This window comes from Tigriopus californicus, chromosome 3 (assembly GCF_007210705.1).
Source record: "Tigriopus californicus strain San Diego chromosome 3, Tcal_SD_v2.1, whole genome shotgun sequence".
Taxonomy (NCBI): domain Eukaryota; kingdom Metazoa; phylum Arthropoda; class Copepoda; order Harpacticoida; family Harpacticidae; genus Tigriopus; species Tigriopus californicus.
In genome coordinates this window covers 4637330-4658143 of record NC_081442.1, presented here as the reverse complement: position 1 = coordinate 4658143, position 20814 = coordinate 4637330, and the positions used below count along the sequence as shown (strand labels likewise).

Genomic DNA, 20814 nt, shown 5'->3' with positions numbered 1-20814 from the left:
CATCCTATTTGGTTGCAATATGAATTCCCATTATTCTAATCTATGTTCAATTATGCCAGGCATTCGATCCACGATCCTGTGACACTCAGAGGGAATCCATACAGACTGAATAAATGCTTACGTCAAGACAAACACGATTTTCTTATTTTTTACTCTGTGATGGGACAATGAAAATAGAATCAGACTCAATGAATAACCGACCTTTTTATGAGGACGAAAGGAAACGAAGAAAGTCATTGGTTACCCGCTTGTCTCCGATTTTCCATCGTGCCTGAAAAAGTGTTCCCCTGAATGGATTTCTACCTACATTTTGTTTTTACGTGATGCAATACGAGAAAAGGCAACTTTAAAAAAGTACATTGACAACGGAACTTTCTACTTTTGGTGAACATTTGTACCAACAAACTGACCAAAAAATGGATTGATCTAATACATCCCGATGCAACAGGGTTTTAAACCCAAAAGACAAGTTTTGGCCACGATCAATTGCAATGCTTTCTGGGGATTCATTGAACTAGATATGAATCCAAAGGTTAGTGTTAAAATTGAACCAAATCACAGACATTTGTTAGAGCTTCATCAGAAGGAAGACAGAAATTCAAGCCCTTGAAGGTTATCACTCTGTTGTTGCCTTGTCTTAGGTCATCATCAAAGGTTGAGTGGGCGTAACCCAGGTAAAGGGCCTGTTTGATTAAGACAGTCTGTACAAGTCAGTACTGAAGACAAACGCTTTGATAATTTAACATGACTTGCATGAGACGTTGGTTGTCGACATTAGTTGTGCAGCTTGATTTCCTGTGTTTGTTTTTTTTTGATTTGATATGAATAAATAATGCAGAACTATTAAGGCTTTGAGTTCGAAGACACAGGTTTTGTTTAATTAGAAAGACATCCAAAGTGGGCGTAAAGGCAAAATTAATCCAATCCTGTTGGTAAACTTGTTCTATCCAGTTTCAATGACATTATCCTCAAGGGTACGAATTCGGCTTTCGTTAAATCTGGAAAGCTAGTAAGTGCTGTCAGCGTGTCAAATCTATTGTAAAACATAAAAAAATAATCCAGATAAGTGTTTGGACAAGCTTCCTATTATATTTTCTTCTGTCACGATAAAGAGCAACAGAGAACAGTACATTTCATACAATTCAAACAAAGATCAAGTGCTTTCTTTCCAATCTCTAAACAACGGTATTGAATGGACAAATATTCACTGTCTTCGTACTAAATTACGAGATGAAAAAAACTGTAATCGGGACAACGGGTTATGGTTCGTTGCTTTTGGGACATGCCGTTTCTTGAATGTAGGATTGCCACCACGATCTGGTGCCTGCAATGGATAATGTCATAACATAAATAATAATGCTCATCGCTTCGAAGCCAATCACAATCAACGTGGAAAGGCAGGAAACCCTATGTAAACAATTCTGCATAATGTGACGTCAATGCACAAAACGCATAACGGGGGGGGGGGCATACCCATATTTAATGCGACTTGTTTGTTCACTCGCATTCTTTTCTATAAATCGATATTGAAAACCAACGTGGTTCTGGCTCATTGGGCATTGAATCTGAAAGATCTGCCACGTCGAGTATCGTTGCTTGATAGTCACAAAGGATTGTGGCATTGGTCTTTGAACATTAATCAGCCTTCTTTCTAATTGACCTTTCCAATATTTAGTGCCTTTCTGAATCCAGTGAAGGGCTTCAAGGGCCTTGGAAGGGGAATATGAAGAATGCTCCCGAAGGCCTCTTTCTCTCTCTCAAGGTACTTACTGAGGACGTTGGCATAAACACCAGGTAGACCTCGACGACCACAACCAAATCCCCAAGAGGTGATTCCAATTAAATGGTAATTGTGACTATCTCTTTTATGGGTCAGAGGTCCTCCACTATCTCCCTGGAAATGAAGTGACTCGGTTTCAATTTTGGAATCAGTGAATCGTACACAATTGTTATTTGATAAAAACGATGCTTCTTTCCACCTTCCGGGAACACACCGATGATGGATGAGTCTAGATTGGAATGAGTTCCAACGAAAGGAAAGCTACTTTGCGACAAATTTTATGTTTCTCTGTGAACCATGCTTGGCCATATCGACAATGAAAAAAACAAGGAAGTTAAATGTGATCCTTAATGACCGGTTCAATTACCATTGTAGAGTGCTGATTATCCTTGTTCAAAAGTGAGCCTATAGCATCACCATCCATCATTTGAAAAGACATAAAATAATGAAAAATACTATGAGTATCTTAGACGATGGTTCTGGAACCTCACGAGAGAGTCGTCAGTCTATTCATGCATCATTCTTTGGCAGGAAAGATCAGTGATTTAAACATAAGTTGTGTAGTACACACAAACACAGAGTACAGAACAAGATGCCACGAGAGAGCATTCCGGTGGAATTGATAGGAATCGCGAGTACTCTCACTCCTTCAGAAACAACTTCTATCTTTGGTTGTGACAGGTTTCTACGGGGAAAAATGAACATTTTTCTTTCACCTGACACGCATCTTTGCCACCTTCCAAATTGCCAGCACAGATCATTTGATCGGTCACATCATCCTTCCCAAGAAGTTTCCGACAGGTCGTCATTGGGAATAGTTCCAGTTTCACCTAAAATACAAAATGACCCCGGAAAACCCGTGGTGAGCATTGCACTTCATTCAGGAATGAATGATCGGATTGGATATTAACACGGCATTGGATCAATTCACGCGCATAAAGGATCACTTGCCGGGATTGAGCTTAGTACATCTGCTTCCTGCCTCATTCATACTCACTTGATTTAGCTTGTCTGCAATTTTTCCGCCCTCTTGAGTAGTTCCCCATCCTGTGGCAATCACCTATAAAACAGTCCAATTGAGGGAAGGAAACAATCAGAAACAGCGCGGTTTCCTTTAAAACACTAATCGCATTACTCGATGGCGTCATTTCCAGTCAAACATGAAAGCATCATAGCATCAGAGTTTTTTCGAACTCGAGCACTACCATTACCTCAGCTCCATTGGGAGTGGGCGATAATGAGGGTAAACACACCGGAAGAATGTGATCGTAGTGGGAAAAATCCAAGGCCCTCGAGAGCCTCAACAACGAGAAGTCGTAATCCACATGGAATCCATTGTATCGAGGATGATCATGAATCCTACAATGAGCACAAATAGTTTCATCCCAGCCATGTCAGAGCGTCAAGTGTCAGTTAGTTCGTACTCAACCACATCCATGACAATGTGAGCAGTTTCCGTGGCAATGGTGTGATCATGCTCGCCCAAAACCACTTGGATCTGGTCGGGAGTGAAGCTGAAACCAATAGAATGGTTGGTTGGTTGGTTGGTTGGATGGTTATCTTAGCGCCTTTTCTCCATTGAACAAAGATGAAACGACAATTTACAGTCTCCTAGGCTACTGATGAATGTTGAAAAGCCCCTTTGAAAGAAGGCAACCCGACAAACAATTGGACAGGGATTCCCCACAGAGCTTCAAATTGGCTAGAAAAATAGGTTGATCTGCGACGTTTTCCACCGAAACTTGAAGGAATACATTCACTTTGTTGCCTTTTAAATCATTTTAAAGAAATGGCGAACAGAAGACAAACACGTGGTTTAGGGTATACCCATTTGGCTTCTTGCTTTTTTCCATTAAAGTCTGTAATGGCAGTACATATATGTTGAATTTCTTTGACCTTTGCATGCAATGTCTTCTTGCTTTAACGCATCCCAACCAAAGGTATCTTTTTGTTTTTCCATTTCAAGTGGTGGAACGAGATTCTTTTGGTTTTATAGTCTTTGTAATTGGAACACATTGTGACTATTTCATCGGAGGAAAACCACAGTCATTTTTTCGGCCACAACTTCAAAAGTCAAATGGAACCCGAGTTCATTTATTTTTCATTGGAGTTTGTGCCTGTTAACGACCATTCATGTTGGAGAATTAAATTGGAACAGCCTTGATAGTGCTACATGTACTACCTTCCTTTAACCTTTTCAAAGGCGACCAGTCTTCATGATACTTTACTTCATTCCGAGATTTCTCCGTTCAACCTCAAGGAAAGCAATCTCACCAAGAGTAGAGAGCGAGTTAAAACGACTGGTCTAATATTTCCAATGTCCTCTGGTTAAGTTATTGCGGCTAAATAAATGAGCAGTTAAAAAGATCCGCTTACCCTTGTGTGCAATGAGCAGCCGTCATAACCCATTCATCATCGACCAGAGCGCCACCACAAAATGGTTGTGTTTTGTTCCACTTGACAATGGCTACTTGCCAAGGATATTCGTTTACCTTGGTAACAGTCCCGCCAATAATCCTTTGGCGGCGATTAGCTCGACCGCATTCTAAGGGAAATTCACGTAACCCTGTCGTCAGTGGAAGTTCTCAATACCTTCGTTTATGTGATCTGGTTCTGGACAAACCAAAACAGATCGTTTGGCTTGACGCACTTTGTTATTATGTTGGATGCTTGACTTACTTTGAAATTTGAAATTTGAAAAGCGAGGACTTCAGGTGCCCATTAAAAGTAAAGAGGGCAAAGTGGGTTCGTTGAAATTAGTGATGGGTGAGTCATTTCATTTTTGAAAAAAAAAAATGAATCTGGACTCGAGACTTGGCTTTCCTACTGCTTAACTAACAGATTACCTGGATTGCCACTTAAAATGGTCAATTGAAATATGTAAAGGGAACAATGCTAACTGATATTATGATGAATTGGAGTCTCATACCAATTGGGAATAACATTTTGCTTTCAAATTGTAAAAAAGGAGGCTTATGTAATGAAAATGATAGAATATCATGAAGAGTAAAAACGAACTCTGAAACAGACTCGAGTCTGTCCAATGTCTTCCAAATGAAGCAAAAGACTTGAGTTCGGACTCGCCTCATCATTAGTTCTTTGCTTCATTGAGTCTTATCAAGATCAGGATCAATCATGAGGAGGAAAATTTCAAAGGTCCCAAAATACTTAAACGACATATTGTACACTAAAACAAGACCTTAAGGTAATCATTTTGTGGAGCAATGGAAGTGGACTAGTAGGCAAATCGCCAGTATGAGGAAAGCAATTGCTTGAGAGTGTTCAGGGTAGCATATATTCCCTTCAGCTGAAAAAGGTCAATTGCTGCCTAATTCACCCCTCAACGTTTTGTTTCCCACTTCTAGGTAAAACGTCATCACTTTCGTTGCTTCATTCGACGCATAGGCTTGTTACTAGTATTGCACACACTCGCCTGAAGGATATACGTATTCTACTTTTTACTCCAAAGCCTGAATGATGATCCCTCTATGAAGCTTCCGCTTCTTCATAAACGCCAATTCCTTTTCCTCTACTTCTCTGACGATTCTGTAGATTAGATAAGCCACTGTTCAGTTCTAATTTTGAGTAGTTTCTGCTAATGAGAGTTTCAAAAACCAGTCATTAATCAATGCTGCCCTTATAATCATTAATTCAATATCTACCTTTTGCGTTATTGATACACAAGGAAAATGCCTCAAAAATGTTGAAATGGTCACTGAAAACTGGAATTTAGGACTCATTGAATAATAAAATTAAAAAAAATGCTTAGCCATCAAAATTGAAGCTTCTTAAAATTTTCAAAACAATCATGATTCAAATAATCTATAAGAAAAAGAAGTATGGCTCAAAAAGAAAGAGGGCCTGAACTTGTTTGAGTTTTTCAAGAACGGCAAGAATACCCCCAGTTGTACCTATAATTGTTTGACGACAAAAATTAATTCTTTCTTTTTATCTGTTTGTTTATCTTTCTGGCTGACAATGGACAGCCACCCGTTGATTTTTAGAAAGCTTCTACGTAAACCTGAGTGATCATCATCACAAAAGAAAACAAGCAGAAACATTGAAAATGTTCATCAAACTGAATACCACCAACATTGCTCAAATAACTGCAAGTTCATTGTAGTAAACATGTTGCATAACCAAGGGTATACCAAAAATTTCTCTAAAGCTTTGCCTGAGTGTAAAAAAGCATACATGGTCTTTGAATGTTTTTGGTGTTTTTCCCTTTTTAAATGGGGAGGCACAAATTGTTTAAATTGTTCAGCACATATTTTGCCAAAAATATCAGCTGCCCTGACCAGATAGCTTTCCCTTCTGGGATGATTTAAAGAGGAAAACTCAGATTAATTGTTAGACCATTCTTTTTTATCAAACATGACTTGACTCGATAGGGTGTGATTATCTAGGAAGCATTGGTTAGAAAGCGTTTAGAATGGATCTGGAAAACAGTCACCTAAGAGCAATTCTGAAAGGGTACAGATCTATGAAGAAAACACGTACCACAACCTTGTAGAAAGTGACTGTACTTGAAAGACGGGTTTATTTTGTTTTAGTTTAGTCCAAGTCATCATATTATATATTCAAGTTTGCTCGGTCAGAATATTAGTTTCTTTCTCGAATATGACGTTTGAAGCTCAAATCCAAAAAAAGTCGAATCACCATTGAATACGATGTAAAGATGTAATGCAAATTGAAATTAATCATGTAGTTTCTCAACCACGTTTGAATACAAACTGTGCACGGCAAATTACATATCACTTTTGTCACCTTGTGATATGATGGAACTGCCCCGGACTGATGACCGTTAGTGTGATTAACTCATTGACTTAATTAATCAAATCTTCAAATCATACAAATAACCACCATCACACTTTTGCAGCATTGACCTGAACAATTTGATGGGGGAACATATTTGATCAACCAATTTACGACCTAAGACCAATATGAAATTAATATTTAAACATGTCATTTAACTTTCGGACACATTCAGAACCGTCAGGATATCCCATAATGCCATCAATTATTGAACTGATTGCTGTATGTAATTAAGTAAGTTGAATACCATCATGGCCGGAACTTCGTGCAGTACACCATGAACCACTGGAAAATGGACTGGGACGCTAGGGCCTAGATTAAACAATTTGGAAGCGTGTAAACCCATTGCGTTGTTCTTCATATGAGACTGGTCCCAGGTCCTTGCACTTACGTATTTTGAATTTCTGCTGAATCGAAGAACTGAGTCAGAAGTGATGCCCTATCAGAGCGCAGTACATGAAAAAGGTTCCATAGGATTTATTTAGCCTTCATCCGTCAATCAATCAATGGCACATGAGGGTTCAACCATTCATTTTGTAACGAGTTATGTAGCGAGCTTTTAGATGGCATAGATATTGACCCAGTCGTTCGGTTGAGGTGCAAAATTAAAATATATGATAGTCTCAGATCAAGAAGAACGCAATGAATTTACTCGATTTCGAATAGCCAATTCTTGACCCAGGCATCCCTGTCCATATTCTAGTGGTTCAATAGAACACGCATGCCTGATCAATAATCAGTGACCACATACAGTAGCAATGGCAACTCTCACTTACTGCAAGGGAGTATTTCCTGATCCTTGGGAACATTGCCCCCAGATTGAGAGGATCCATCTTTGTCATAGTCTAAGCACCTCACCTCACATCGAAAACCCTTCCCCGATTGGCTGGTCAACGTTGAGCGAAACGACAGGAAGATGGCTTGACCAATTGTGGTGTAATTCGGTTTGACTTGCCCACAATAACTTATCAGAGTAAAAGAAAACAAACCCATTACCATTCTGCCCCAGACTGAGTAATGTTTGATAGCTTAAATGCCACATACCTCTCTTGGAAGGAGTTAAAATTATCGATGAAATGAAGGCGATCTTGGCCAATACAATTCGCTTCGAAATCTCCATCCACGTCCATGTGAGAGCATGTCAAGTGCATCTTCTCACATCGATCTCCTAGCTGTGCGTCAAGTGAAAATGGATTTGGATTAGGTTTAGAACACGATCAAATCGGGATCACTTGACGTCAATTCAAAACCCATCGATCTGCTATCCGCAGTTTTCCTTCATTTCTGGATCCAATCCAGCATATGAGCCCCCAAAAACATGGTTAAGGAAGAAAAAAGGTATCCTAGAGTAGCTCACTTGAGTTACAAATAGACTTACCAGGAACTCAAAGTTACATTCGTAGTTCCGGGGATAATCCAGGTTAAAGTACTGCTCTCGATGGCTGAAGAATCGGAAGCTTTGCCCGGCTTTCAAATCCGACAGATTGGCTAAGATCGTCTCTCCTGAATTTAAGCAGGCATAATTGTGTACCACTTGAGTAACCACGCAGATTGGTCTTCCCAAAATCAGGAACAATCCCATCCATCGTACACAGATTGCCTTCAGCGTTCCACACATATCGAGACGGAAATCGAAGACCAGACTAACCTTGACGGTTCGAAATGTGTCCTTTTAATAGCCAAACCTTCAGCACTTATGATTGGTGGCATGGGTTTTTCCACTTTTATGACTCCTTTTTAATATGGCCACAAGTGTCTTCGATCTTCTTCATTGCCGATTTGACGTCTTTGAGCTTGTCGTATTCGCAAGACGATGATGAAAAACCCGGTTGGTGGGATATATGCTGCACAGTAAATGTCCACAAATTTGTTCATTTTTCTTGTGAGTAGCTCAATTCCAATGATGTGGGAAAAGAGGAAAGCCTTCCCGTGACGTCAATCCAACCCAACCCTCTTGCATTTTACCCGGAAAACTTGACGAACGGAAGATTATCGTCTACATGTGTGTTTTGGGATAATCTAAATTAGCGAGGAGACGAATTGTTCACAAAATGTTTGTCATTGGCAACCTCCAAAAGCATCACTTGGGCTGATGTCTACAGGCGTACATGACTGTGGAACTGATAGCCAAATCTATTTGGTCGTGAAAAGAAGCGTATTCTGTTTGGATTCTTTGCGCAAAGATATGTTTATTGATCTCTTAAGTTTACGTAATAGAAGATGTTTTGCAAAAATACATCGAAATATTGAAATGCATGTCAGAAAGATATGATTACAAATGGTACGAGACAATGGTAATGGTACATTCTTCAAGAAGATACTCACAAATAGGGTTCAAAAAACGTGTAAAACAGTGCAGTTGACGATCAAATAAGTAAATGTGTCTGTCAAGCATTCGAATGAACTGAGTCGAGCTCACTCAACATTATCCGGATGAAACATTGAACCTGAAGTGTTTCCAAGGGTCTTCTTTTAGAGAGTAATGGGGGAGGGGAGGATCGGGGTTATCTCGAAAAAACTAATATTTATGAAGCATCACACGTGTAATTGGGAGGAGCGTAATCCTGTCTTAAATCTACAACCTTAAAAAGTAGTACGAAAAAATGGACATGGAGAGGCGATAATCGATCGTTACACTTGTTCAATCTAATACAATCAGTTCAATGACGATCATGACGAGATGTAACGGGATAAAGTCGGGAAAGCAAATACATCTAAGGCTAGAACATAATCAATGTAATCATATGAATTAATATACCTTACTGTAGTCATTTCATAATATGGGGTCTGTTCACAGAACATACGTTTGAATATATCGTGGATATATGGGAACAAAAAAAATTCCAGTCTTTGATCAGATCTCGATCCAAGTCAACCTCACTGGTGCTGCAGAGCCAATCAAAGGATTTGAATATCAAAGCCCGGGCTCCTTTAAATTGCAGACCAAGAACTTGAAGCCAACTCTTTAAGTGGAGAGATCAGAATGACCAAATTCCGAAAGCACATGTCTCAATAGAGAGTATAAAAGAGAGATTGATAGAAGGGAGGAAGAGAGAGAGAGATATAGAGAGATATAGAGATAGAGGCGTTCCAAGAACTCTTGGAGACAAGAAAGGCAAGGAGATGGAGGGAGGGAGCGAGGGGGAAAGCAGTAGCAATCTAGTGGTAAAGAGAAGGAGATTTGAGTGGAGATTTGGCACGATTCGAATTACCTCGAACAGTTACAGCAACGACAATACTGAGCGACAATTATGTGTGAGTTTGTGGGACGGATCTGGATTTGTGCATGGATGGGCGGGGTGGTTCGAGAATGGCTTGGGGCATTACAAATGGTAAGGGGTGCAGAACTGGTACACCAAGCGTTGGGTGCGTTCGGTCTTCTTCATGATGCCTTTCTTGTAATACTGTCGCAGGGACCGCGACAACTTGTCGTAGTTCATGGCCGGACGATTCTTGCGTTTGCCCCACAATTTGGCCACCCGAGTCGAGTCCACGATCTTGAAGATGCCCTTCTCCCGATCGATCCAATGAATGCAGCCGGAGTAGAGCTGAGGCTGGTTGAGCAGCTCCTTGACAAATTGCCAAAGATGTATATTGGTGGCGACGCGACCAGATCCAGAGACACTTGGGTTCGTGGTGACCGGTGATCCAGTTGACGTGGAACCAGATCCAGAACCAATGGCTTCCATCTCAGTATCATCTGAAGAAGGACAAGAGCAAATGGTGACCAATTAGTTCAATGTTGATTCAGTTTTCCCCCGACCAGCATTTCTCTTCACGAATCTTTCAACTTTCTATCAACTCGATGCATGAATTTTAAATCAAAGCTCCTTTCGTTTTGACGTCATTTGCATCGGGAGGGGGGCTACCAGGTAAACCTATCAAATAAACGCACACTCATCCAACTCGATGATATATGACACTCTAAGTAATAATAATGCAATGGCTAATAGATAGACTGCCGATTTGAGCAAATCTACAAATATTTACAATTTGCGCCCGCCCTGTACGAGTGAAAATATGATCAAGTGTACGACGAGAGTGCTAGCAAATTGCTGATAAGAAGGTCAAATCTCAAAGGAAGGAAGATAAGTAAATTAGTTTAGTGCCTACGTCAAGATCATCGATCAAACCTGCTGACGAGGTAACATGAGAACTGGCTCCCGACCCTACTCTGAATTCGGCCCTTTAAGGCGACCTCAGGAGGCTGCAAGGAGGCTGCAATTCTTGATTCCCATTCCGTGATGGACCAACAAGCGACTACATGCACACACACACACACCATACACACTACACTCGCACAATTTAAGGAATCAATGACGGATGACCGTCTTGGTGAGCTCGATCACACAGCAGGAGGGGGCATTAATTATCTGCCGCTGGCTTAAGTAACCTTTCATGTTGAAGCGTCCCCTGATCAAGAATTAAAGTACGGCTACAGCATGAAATACTCCAAGCATTCTTAACATACCTTCATTGTCGTCATCGTCGTAGTGCTCGGAGCCGTAATCGGTCGAGGTTTCGTTGCTGCGTGGTTCTTGAGTTGAGATTCCGCATCCGGAGGAAGCTGAGGCTTGGGGAGAGTCGAAAGAAGAGGTAGAAGGGTAGGGAGGAGGTGGAGACAGAGGGTGGGTAACAGGACAAGAAGCTTGAGAATATCCCATGGTTGATGATGATTCGTCTTTGTTCTCCAACATTTGGAGCACATAAGAGAAGTCCAGCGAGTCGTCCTCTTTCTTGATTTCCGAAGAATTCAAAAGAGAACCACTAGCTGAAGTGGTGGCCGATGAGCAAGCGGTCGATACAACCGAACCTTGTTGGCCCAAGAAATGTGCGTTACTTTTCCAGAGGTCCAATTGATCGTACACCAAATGACCCTAAGTTGACGAGAAAAGAAATGAGTATTAGGAACTCTGATACCACACACCTTGTCGTGCGAGTAGTTTAGACGCTTACCTGGGGTAATCTTTCCTTGAACTCTTCTTCGCCGATCTGGGAGAAATGTTTCCCTTCCATGTTAGCCCAATATTCAAGAGCCTTATTAGCCTCTGCGTCATGATTAATATGGATGTTGTTTTGGTGAACAGTGTGCATTAGCCATTTCCTCACCTCAAGAGGGCTCCATTCATTGGGATCTGTTAAAAAAACAACACAAGTTCCGTCAAAAGCCACTCTTCCTCAAGCGTAAAGGTCGTTGGTCTTACCATGAGAGATGCCCAGACAACGGCATTTGTTTTCAATGTCGTCCTTCACTTCAGCCATGGCCAACGAGAGAACGGGCTCTATCTTACTTCTCACATCCTCCGAATCAGCCTGACTGGAGGAGACGGACATGCAGCCGGATTGACCCGCCATCGAAATCAAAGGCTTATGCCCATCCACATTGGTGTTCATGCAATAAGAGCTCACATCCGACCGTGAAGTTCCGAACATCCCACTCTCCATTGGCTTAAAGTTGAATCGTTGCGGGGAAGCAAATGTCGAAGAACCTTCAATCATGCGACCGTGATCCACATGCCCCTGAGGAACTTGTGGAACAGACGCAGTGGCGACCCCGCCTACCTGATCGCATGGTTCAATCTTGATGTTGAGCGTGCCTCGGGTAGCGATGTTGTACGGGGGTGGGGGAGGATGAGGGTATCCGTCCTGTCGCTCTTGTTTGATTTTGTTCCTGAGCTCCTGGAACTCGACCAAGGAGTCCTGCATGATTGAGGCCGTGGACGAGGAAGTCATACACGAGTCGGTGGAGGACAAACGATTGGGCCGAGTGGCCGGCGAGTAGGGACTAGCGGGCGGGAGAGACATGGGCGAGGGCATCTGCACACATCGTTGCCCTGGATCCCCATGAGGATGGGGCTTGGTGGTGGGCTTGGCTCCGGGTGACTTTTGGGTATTATCGTAAGGTGAGAACATAGTTGGAGAGTGAACCAGAGTCTCCAGTGGTGAGAGAGTATGAGTCGGTGAGGGAACTTGGTAGTCCAGGTGTTGAAAGCTACCGCAGTTCTGTTGGTACTCCTCTAGACTGAGGCTGCCCGATGTATTACCCAGGTTGGCAAACTCGGGGAGAAGTCCCAAGTCCGGGACTTCGCCGTCGGCGGGAAGAAGGTCGAGGTCGAAGTCGAAATTAGACGAAGTCTGAAGTTGTGGCGAAGCGCAGGTCGGAGCCAGGTGCATCATCTAAAAAATCAAGAGAATGGAACATGTTTTAACTAGAACATGTAATGTGCAATTAACCTTTTTTTAGCCCTTAATGTGGTACCTGCATTGAATACATAGTCGTACAGTTGGAGTACTTCTTGTGCAATTAAGATCAAAGCGTGCTTCCCCTGTATGCGACACAGACTAAATGAAGTAACTGTGGACTTTGTTGAGTTCTCTTCCCGTGTACTACCATGGATACGTAATAGCCTTGCCATTGACGTGGGCTCTACTTCGAGCTTGAGATAACGCTTTTAATATCCAGAAATGCGCAAGCCTTCCTCAGCTCCTCAGTACTGAGGTATAGATCAATGACTAGACGGAACCGTAGAACCGTTCGGCTACTGTAGGTACAAAGGACTAAAGATTAGTCCGAATGGACAAGTGAGTCGCTTTCTACTGAGCTCAACTAATGTTTGGATCAATATTTGGACTCCGTTCTTGGTATGTCGCAGGCAAAAACCACCCACTGATGTTGTCAGAGCGAACAAGGAGTTCGTCTTAGGTGGTGTGCGTACATCTTGGGGTGTGGATAAGAACAAGGGGAATAACGTGACAAGCCATGTCCTTAGTCATGAATGTGATAAACCACCCAACTAACGGATAACAACAATAATGTCCAAAAATAGCTTTACTCCTTCGGAAACCCCTAGCTTCTTCTAGCTTGCTGTGTAATCCCTGCTTTGACATTCTCAGAATGTGTTTCAAGCGCGCAATTGACCAAAATAACCTCACAACGTCTTGTTTTCCCGCATTACTATCCTCGACGGTCGTACTTTTGACGGGCACGAAGATCCAAAAGGAAGATGAGAGGAAAGCAATCTGGAAGAACCTTAAAGGCCATGGGAATGTTCCATGAGCGTTTATGGAGATAATCAAATAACAGCAAGAATAGCCCACTAGCCTATCATTCATTCATTTTGTTGGTCACCCACGAAATGAGGATATTCTCAAAACAAATCGATGGAACAAGTGGACCACACAATATTGTCAAACAATGACGTGTATCACAGGCCATTAAATCAGTGTTTGTTACACATTGTTGTTGCAACTCTCGCTCTTCTTACGTGTATCAACAATTGATCTGATTGTTGTCGTACTTACATGTCGAATTGCACTCATGACTCGCTGTCTGAAGTCCATAATGGCTTAACAAAACAACATGTCCTTAAGGTGTCTAGTGGTAGTTGTAGCAGTAGTAAAAGTAGTAGTAGTGGTATTGACTCACCTTGTCTCACACACCTTGAGATCACAATTAATCTTGTTGGCAAAGAAGAGCAAGCAAGGAAAGTGTACATGCATGCATGTTATACGTACAGTGGGACTGTGGCTAGGCTGGTTCCAGGCCTACGTCATGAATATCAGCCCGGCCTTCCGTGCACGACTAGTGCACCGCAAATAGTACTATGCTTGCTTCTCAAAGTTCTTCATCACCACTCTCTGACGTCATAGGAGTCAGTTCTCCTTGTATCCAAAGACGCCGCGTGAAGGAGAACACACACACACAGAAAGAGAGAGAAAGAGAGAGAGAGAGGCTCTCCCTTCTTCTCGCTTTTCGCTCACCAAGACGAACGCGGCCAAGCGAGAGTGAGGACGAGAGGCCCACCTTCTTCGGAGGGCCTCAACCTGAAGGCATGGGTTGGACCCAGTTACTATGAAGCTGTAGTGAGAGCGTCTGGCTTTTCCTTGGCTCTTCACTACTGACACCTGTTGGCTCAGTAATAAAAAATGGTCACCATTCTAGAAACCCCGAAAGGAAGATTTATATTTGGAGGATCGACAGACGTTGAAGTTCATGAGTGCTCATGAATACAGCTCATGGGAAAAAAATACTCACATACACCTCATGAGAGGATTAAAAGGAAAAAGAGGCTGGAATTTCTGGTTCTGATGAAAGCGGAATGAACTCACAATTTAATGACCTCATCGTGTTCGCATCAACGTTTAAACGTGTGCCACCAGGGACAAAGTTCGAACTTAAGGACTGTCAAACCAAAACAGAATGTCCCTGCCATGAATGAAAGACATTGAAATGTCCCAAAAGAGGTCGATTCATTCTATTCTGGTTGCTTTGTGTTCAGCATGGATTCAAATTTAGAATGGACCCCCTACTTTCAACACGGGGCGTTGATCAAGAAAAGTGGACTTACTAATGGCAATGAAGGTCGGAAAGGCGGGCCCGTCGCTAAAAAAGGCACACCATAATCACATTCATTACTCGTGGTTATGATCTCCTTGACTGGCAAAATTTTCCATCATATACTGAGCTACTACTGCCAACGAGTTAACCCATCCCCCCAAAGAATCACGCAGGGTTTTTCCAGTCTTTTATGTCGGCAGTTCTTCCTCGTGAAGAGAACACTCGTGTGCTTTAATCCTTCAAAGATTCACTCACAAATAGGAAAAAAAGCGATTCATTCACCCAGACCTGTTGCCTCATGCGGCCTGAAGCCTTCTTGCCGCAAGGAAATTGGAACACATGGAACACAATGAAGGACAACATGCTTTCTCCTTCTCCAGTGTATGACGGTATACTTGGTCTCTTTGAGGGTACGCTGTACACAATGCTCAACATGAGGAATAGCTCGGGAGCAATAGTCTCTACCAAAAATGAGACCCTCCCACTTAAATGAATGCCCTACTTTGGTTGCCTGAAGTCTGCCGTATAATACATAGTGTACATAAATGCTAATGGGTTACATTGACTTCAATTTTGATAGTACAGTAATGCTGTCATCTGGCAAGGCAAACAGGTTTGATACGTGGGAAAACATTGCAGTTTTTTTTTATCATTTGCTATGCTCTCTCACGACAAGTGAAGTAAGTGGTGACGTCAGAGCGTAGAATCTTGGGACCCTTTCCTCTCATCTTCTCGTTCATTCTGAGAGGTATTGAAGTATTAGGTAGAATCCTTCGTACTATTTGTAGGTACTTCTCTGCAACTCTTTACTTACACTAATGTGCAACCGGCGTGAAAAACAAAAGGGAACCCAAAACCGGGTGAGGGAAATGCCAAAGACATGGCTTTTCAGAAACCTGACTAGAAAGCTTTTTTAAACGCCCGGTGAGCTAATCTTTGCGAGTTCCACGAAATTTGGCAATGATGCAGCAAAGAACTCGATGAAACTTCACCGATATGTTTGACATTTCGGCGAGAGCTCGTCAATGAAACACAATCGTTTGGCCTTGTTCAGAGAGGGAAACATTCATAAAAGATGCAATTTGCTTCTAATATGCCCTCTTTTTAAGAACTAATGATCCACAGGTGAATTTCTAAAATAAGTACGGGGCATGTTAGTCGAAAGATGCTTGTTCAAGTGCGTGATGAAAATTACTAAAATTGATTTGCAAAAATTCGAATGAGATTCTTTCCCTAATATTCCAGGGCTGCAATAAAATTCTTTCGATAGGTTCTATCTATTTCCCTTCACGTTCGAATGGGTCACATTAGCATGCAGTTCGTGCAATAATTGGCGAATAAATCTTCGCGATTTGTTGACAAAAATGCTCGTTTGCCGTCCGTGATTAATTGATCATTCAGCACAAGCCTTAAAAGCCCAAACAGGATCATTAAAGGCATTGCCATTGAAAGCAAAATAAAACAGGACTATTTAGTGTACACTAGAACCACTATAGCAGTACAGTGGCTCTAGTGTACAACAAAAATCCAATTGATTAGCTTACCTCTAAGTAGTTAAATTGCTCGTAATCCAGCATGTTGATGATTGACTACTGACCATTCCACAGAGATTTCTTGAATCAGTCCGCTAGGTCGGAAATGGGTGTGATCTACTTTGATGCCCTCCTAAGTGGACTCTATTCCCGACACGATCTCTGATTATAATCAGTCACAACAAGCGTCGAAGGAAATCTTCAAAGTCCTCAAAATTGTAACAGGGAGCTTGCGCAAAAAGCGTGCTGTCGAGTTGAGGCTTGATCTGGCAATGAATGTTGCCTCAACCTCGAGGGGCCTCTTTTGCCCATACTCACTCACTAAAAAACACGCACTCACTTACTTTGAGAAGAGAAGTAGGAGCAGTTCTTGGTGGAGGGGAAGAGGCGAGTGCGCAAGCGAGAGACTGATGAAAAGCATAGCTTCATTGGTACAGATAGGCATGGAGAAAGGGCACTCCGCTTGTTGTTAGGCTACTTCTCCCTCTCTTTCGCATAACGTGTACGTATATACGCAGATAGGAAGAACAACTTTTTATACTATAAGTAAGCGGAGAACATAGGAGTTTGTGTGCCAAATTCATGATTGTTTCCAGGCCTGGTCTCCTTAGCCGGCCTTGAATCTTTGAAGGAACAGGCATTGGTTCCATGAAGAGCTTTGCGAGGCATTCATTAAAGGCCGTCAGCCTTAGAGGAGAAGAACCAAGGTATGTTGTTGGTCATGAGCAGCGTTTAACATCGTAGCATTAGAGATTATTCGTTCTTTGGCTCGTCGTTCAAGTGTCTGGGTGGTTGTTTTTCTCCTATACACTATTTGACAGAACTAGTCATCAGAAAGGCCTGGTTACCAAGACTACCTCGACTTGATTGCCATGATTGGCTGCTCATCCAAGGATACGAAATATTAGTTCATGCTTAGACCCCTAAACCTCTAAACCCCTAAAACAAGGAAGAAGCGGAATGATACATTAATTTAGATTAACCTGTTATTGACTAATCAGTGTGTGGTTAGGGTCAATATGCATTGAGACCAAAGGCCATTTAGTTAAACGGCATGGTTATGCACGAAATGACAATCAAAGTCACCCAACAATCGGCATTGACGATCCAAAGCAAGTATAAAATTCGACATTCGACTGTTACTTATTTGATAATACCTCGGTAGAAGCACATGATCTAATTAAAAAACCCTTTTGATTACTTGCTTTCAAAACGATTAGATTGGACTTAAAACCAAAGAGACGAGAGGATCGAATAAGTGCCTTAAAATTTGGAAACCCAAGATTGGTTTGGGTGCCACAAGCTACGTAAACCCGAACTGGCTAAATGACACAACTTACACGGTGACATGCACAGGAAATGCCAGTAGATACCCTTCGGCTGAACACTCCATCCAATCATAAAATAAAACGATGCTCTTGGTGTTTGTGGTGCATCGAATTGAAAACGAACGATTTCGAGGCGCACTTCGATCCCTCCAGGATGAATGCAAGGGCCCTACCGTTTTGAATGATTTTGATCACAATGTCTTGGCTCTCCAAGGTAAGACGCAATTAAATGATGGAGTACGGCCAAACCTACTGTACATGGAAGAAGTCAATAACCCGGAGTCCTGTCAAAGAGTCTTTCAAGCTTTGATGCTCCATGTGGCAGTAGTCGCTCAAGTTGTCAATTATTGAGATACAGAGACGTGAAATAGTCACTCTCGAAGAATATGCTCATGCATTGAAAAATAGGTTGCCCTTTTGACATGGATTCGTTTTGTTTGAGGCCTCTCCAGCATTGCAACCACAACCAGAGATGTCTCGTACAACTCCTCGTTGTCGATTCATTCTTGCCACGAGCGTGTATTACCACAGCTAGTGAATCCATCTCAAAAAGGTGTGGTCACGAAGCATATACAGCTTGGCTGGCCACAGGCAAGTTCTGAGGCTCTATCATCTTCAAACTTACTTCGTGGAAAAGGTAAGCAAGTTCAAGCGCGTTACGTAATGCACTCGATGGTGCAGTGTAAATTCGATCTAAATCCAGTCCACCTCAACTCAAAGGGTAAGGGCCAGTAGGAGCTAAGCCAGTAGTAGCTCCTAGTTGGCTAGATACTCTACTGTGCAGGCCACAGAGATCGTTTCTATTGCAAGATGGTGGAACATGACTTGAACAATAGGCTCTGTATGTCTACAATTCTGCGAAGAAAGACGCACTCAAGGTCTGTATGCCATCACCAATTGAATTGAACGAGATTTTCAAAATCGTCTCAAATTATGACGAAATTGTTGCTATCCGATGGTTAGCACTCATTTCAACACCGCCGTAGAACAATTAACTTTTGAACTCACGGTTGAATTGAACGAGTTCTCGCCTCCGTTGTCGAAGTCCATATCGCAAAGGATCGAATCCAGGCCAGCAATCATAACATCACTCATGTTGCTTTTAAAGCGGGATCAAAACACAAGATATTCAATGACAGCGCTATTGAACTGCAGAGATGTCACCTCGGCGAATTCGAGCCATCAACTGTTGATACAAATGCAACTGAAGCACTGCTCTGACCTACAACACGAGGGTTGGTATGGAGCGCCAGGCAGTTGTGAAATCGTTTTTACGTCTCCAAACCGGGAAGCAAAGTAAGCAGACTTCCCCAGACTCAAAATGGTAGTACGTATGTAGGTGTCGGGTTGGTCAGAAAGTTGTTGTGGGCTGACGGGCAAAGTTCGGGCTGGTTGGCAGGTGATAAAGGCGTTTGGTCTAACGAGTGTGTAGGCATGAAAGTCCTTGAGAAAGAATGAATCACTCTAAGCATCACGTGGGCACAGGAGTGCATCTTTTGCCCATGTATTTTGCAATGGATTTGCAATTTGTGCAGGGATCAGATAGGTTGTGGAAATCTTCATCACTTTACGGGAAGGTGAAAATATGACTGAACTTAGGGTGGTTCAACCATGTTGATCCATGGTGTGCTAAAATATGATCAAATTCCTAGAATCTTTCAACGGTGCTACAATCGATCCATTTGTCCTTGACGATGGGACTTTCCGAACAGGAACAGAATCAACTTTGAACGGTTCAAGAGATTAAAAGGTGATGCCAATTGCCAAGGATCCAAACATTTCCTTGACAGTTTGCCCCACACGAACAAAGATTATTAAATCGATATCATTTCGGCTACCCTGATTGGGTCATTATCGTAACAGCAGTAATAATACCTTTTCAGAATAATCTATCAAACAAAAGCACCTTATAATAATCGAAACCCTTGCCAGACAGTTACGGCGATACTTCTCTGTCCCGAATCCAAAGGATTGGCCAAGTAACAAGAAACTTTCACTTGTGACTTGCTCCAAACCAATCTGCCTCAGACAGCAGGACTGGCTCGTTTGGTTTGCTAGGCACAGGCTGTTCAGGCAGGAATGTAGGCCAAGCAAGCAAATGGCGATGGCAAGGTAAGAAAAAGCAACGTCCTTGCCAAGCAAAAGAACAAGTTATGGCTGGAGAGGACTCTTTTAAAAGCATTTGGGGCATAATAGATTTCACGCCTAAAAGATTCACATACACCCAATGAAGGTTTCTAGATGTAAATAATTGTACGAGAACGTAAACTGGTGTACGGCAGCCTTTTAAACGTCATTGCTATTCTCAAAATAGTAGTGATTTCTTACCGTCTCTCCAAGAAGTCTGTCCTCTGATAGAATCATGGTGTATGATCGTAAAGTTTCAAGGCGGAGATCCAAGAAGAAAACAATATACTGAACTAGAGTGGGTTGCGATTTTGTGATTTTTCAGGTCTCGGAATTCAAAACACGATAATGTCCATGAAAGACTGCCTGGGATAAATGGCTAGCACACAATAAGAGAAACGACCAGTCTAAATTTCCATTAAGAACTCATGAGTTTCTGATGTGTAACCCACTCGTCGACAATCTTTTCTGAGCTCTTTGTGTCAGCTAGAGGACGCCTATGTAACTAAGGGGTCCTGCAAGGCCTACTCGCCTCCACTGAAAGGCCGAGTTGGTACGCGATGGAAGTGGTTTTCTTGCCATAAACCGTATGGAGAACTGGTCTGATGGTCTACCTATCCTAGGCAAGAGTGCAAACGAAGCACGATCAATAGTAAGATGATTTCTCAAGCTGAACGGCAGCAAGAAGTGAAAATCTACCTGCCTTTTCGACGTGTGATGCAACATAAGAACTCAAGGCCTGAGGCAATTCATAAAATCTAACAGAACTAAAACAACTTAGCACTTGTTTTCATGTCATAAAACAGCTTCAGAATATAATCAATTGTACGTAAACCAACCTGTAAGCTAAATGGAGAGGAAAACACTAGCATAACAAAAAAATAACCTCAAAAG

General features: G+C 42.2%; 2 protein-coding genes across 9 annotated transcripts; both read right to left on the bottom strand.

Moving 5' to 3' along the window:
- Positions 1–1067: 1067 nt before the first annotated feature.
- On the bottom strand, positions 1068–8267 carry LOC131878357 (trypsin-1-like). Its single transcript, XM_059224307.1, has 10 exons — positions 7974–8267; positions 7640–7767; positions 7372–7559; positions 4157–4325; positions 3205–3294; positions 2992–3139; positions 2778–2840; positions 2497–2610; positions 1771–1894; positions 1068–1324 (listed from the first exon to the last, which is right to left on the bottom strand). Exons 1-10 carry the CDS (start codon positions 8211–8213, stop codon positions 1260–1262), a joined length of 1329 nt encoding a protein of 442 aa, XP_059080290.1. The 5' UTR covers positions 8214–8267; the 3' UTR covers positions 1068–1259.
- Positions 8268–8764: 497 nt separating this feature from the next.
- LOC131877977 (DNA-binding protein D-ETS-4-like) lies at positions 8765–20421 on the bottom strand. 8 transcript variants are annotated; one of them, XM_059223845.1, is made up of 5 exons: positions 20122–20421; positions 11800–12772; positions 11552–11730; positions 11067–11472; positions 8765–10295 (listed from the first exon to the last, which is right to left on the bottom strand). In XM_059223845.1, exons 1-5 carry the CDS (start codon positions 20155–20157, stop codon positions 9919–9921), a joined length of 1971 nt encoding a protein of 656 aa, XP_059079828.1. In that variant the 5' UTR covers positions 20158–20421; the 3' UTR covers positions 8765–9918. The 8 variants fall into 8 exon arrangements, with proteins under 8 accessions (XP_059079828.1, XP_059079825.1, XP_059079829.1 ...); XM_059223842.1 differs by lacking the exon at positions 20122–20421 and adding an exon at positions 18802–19317; XM_059223846.1 differs by lacking the exon at positions 20122–20421 and adding an exon at positions 16478–16762.
- Between the last annotated feature and the right edge of the window lie 393 nt (positions 20422–20814).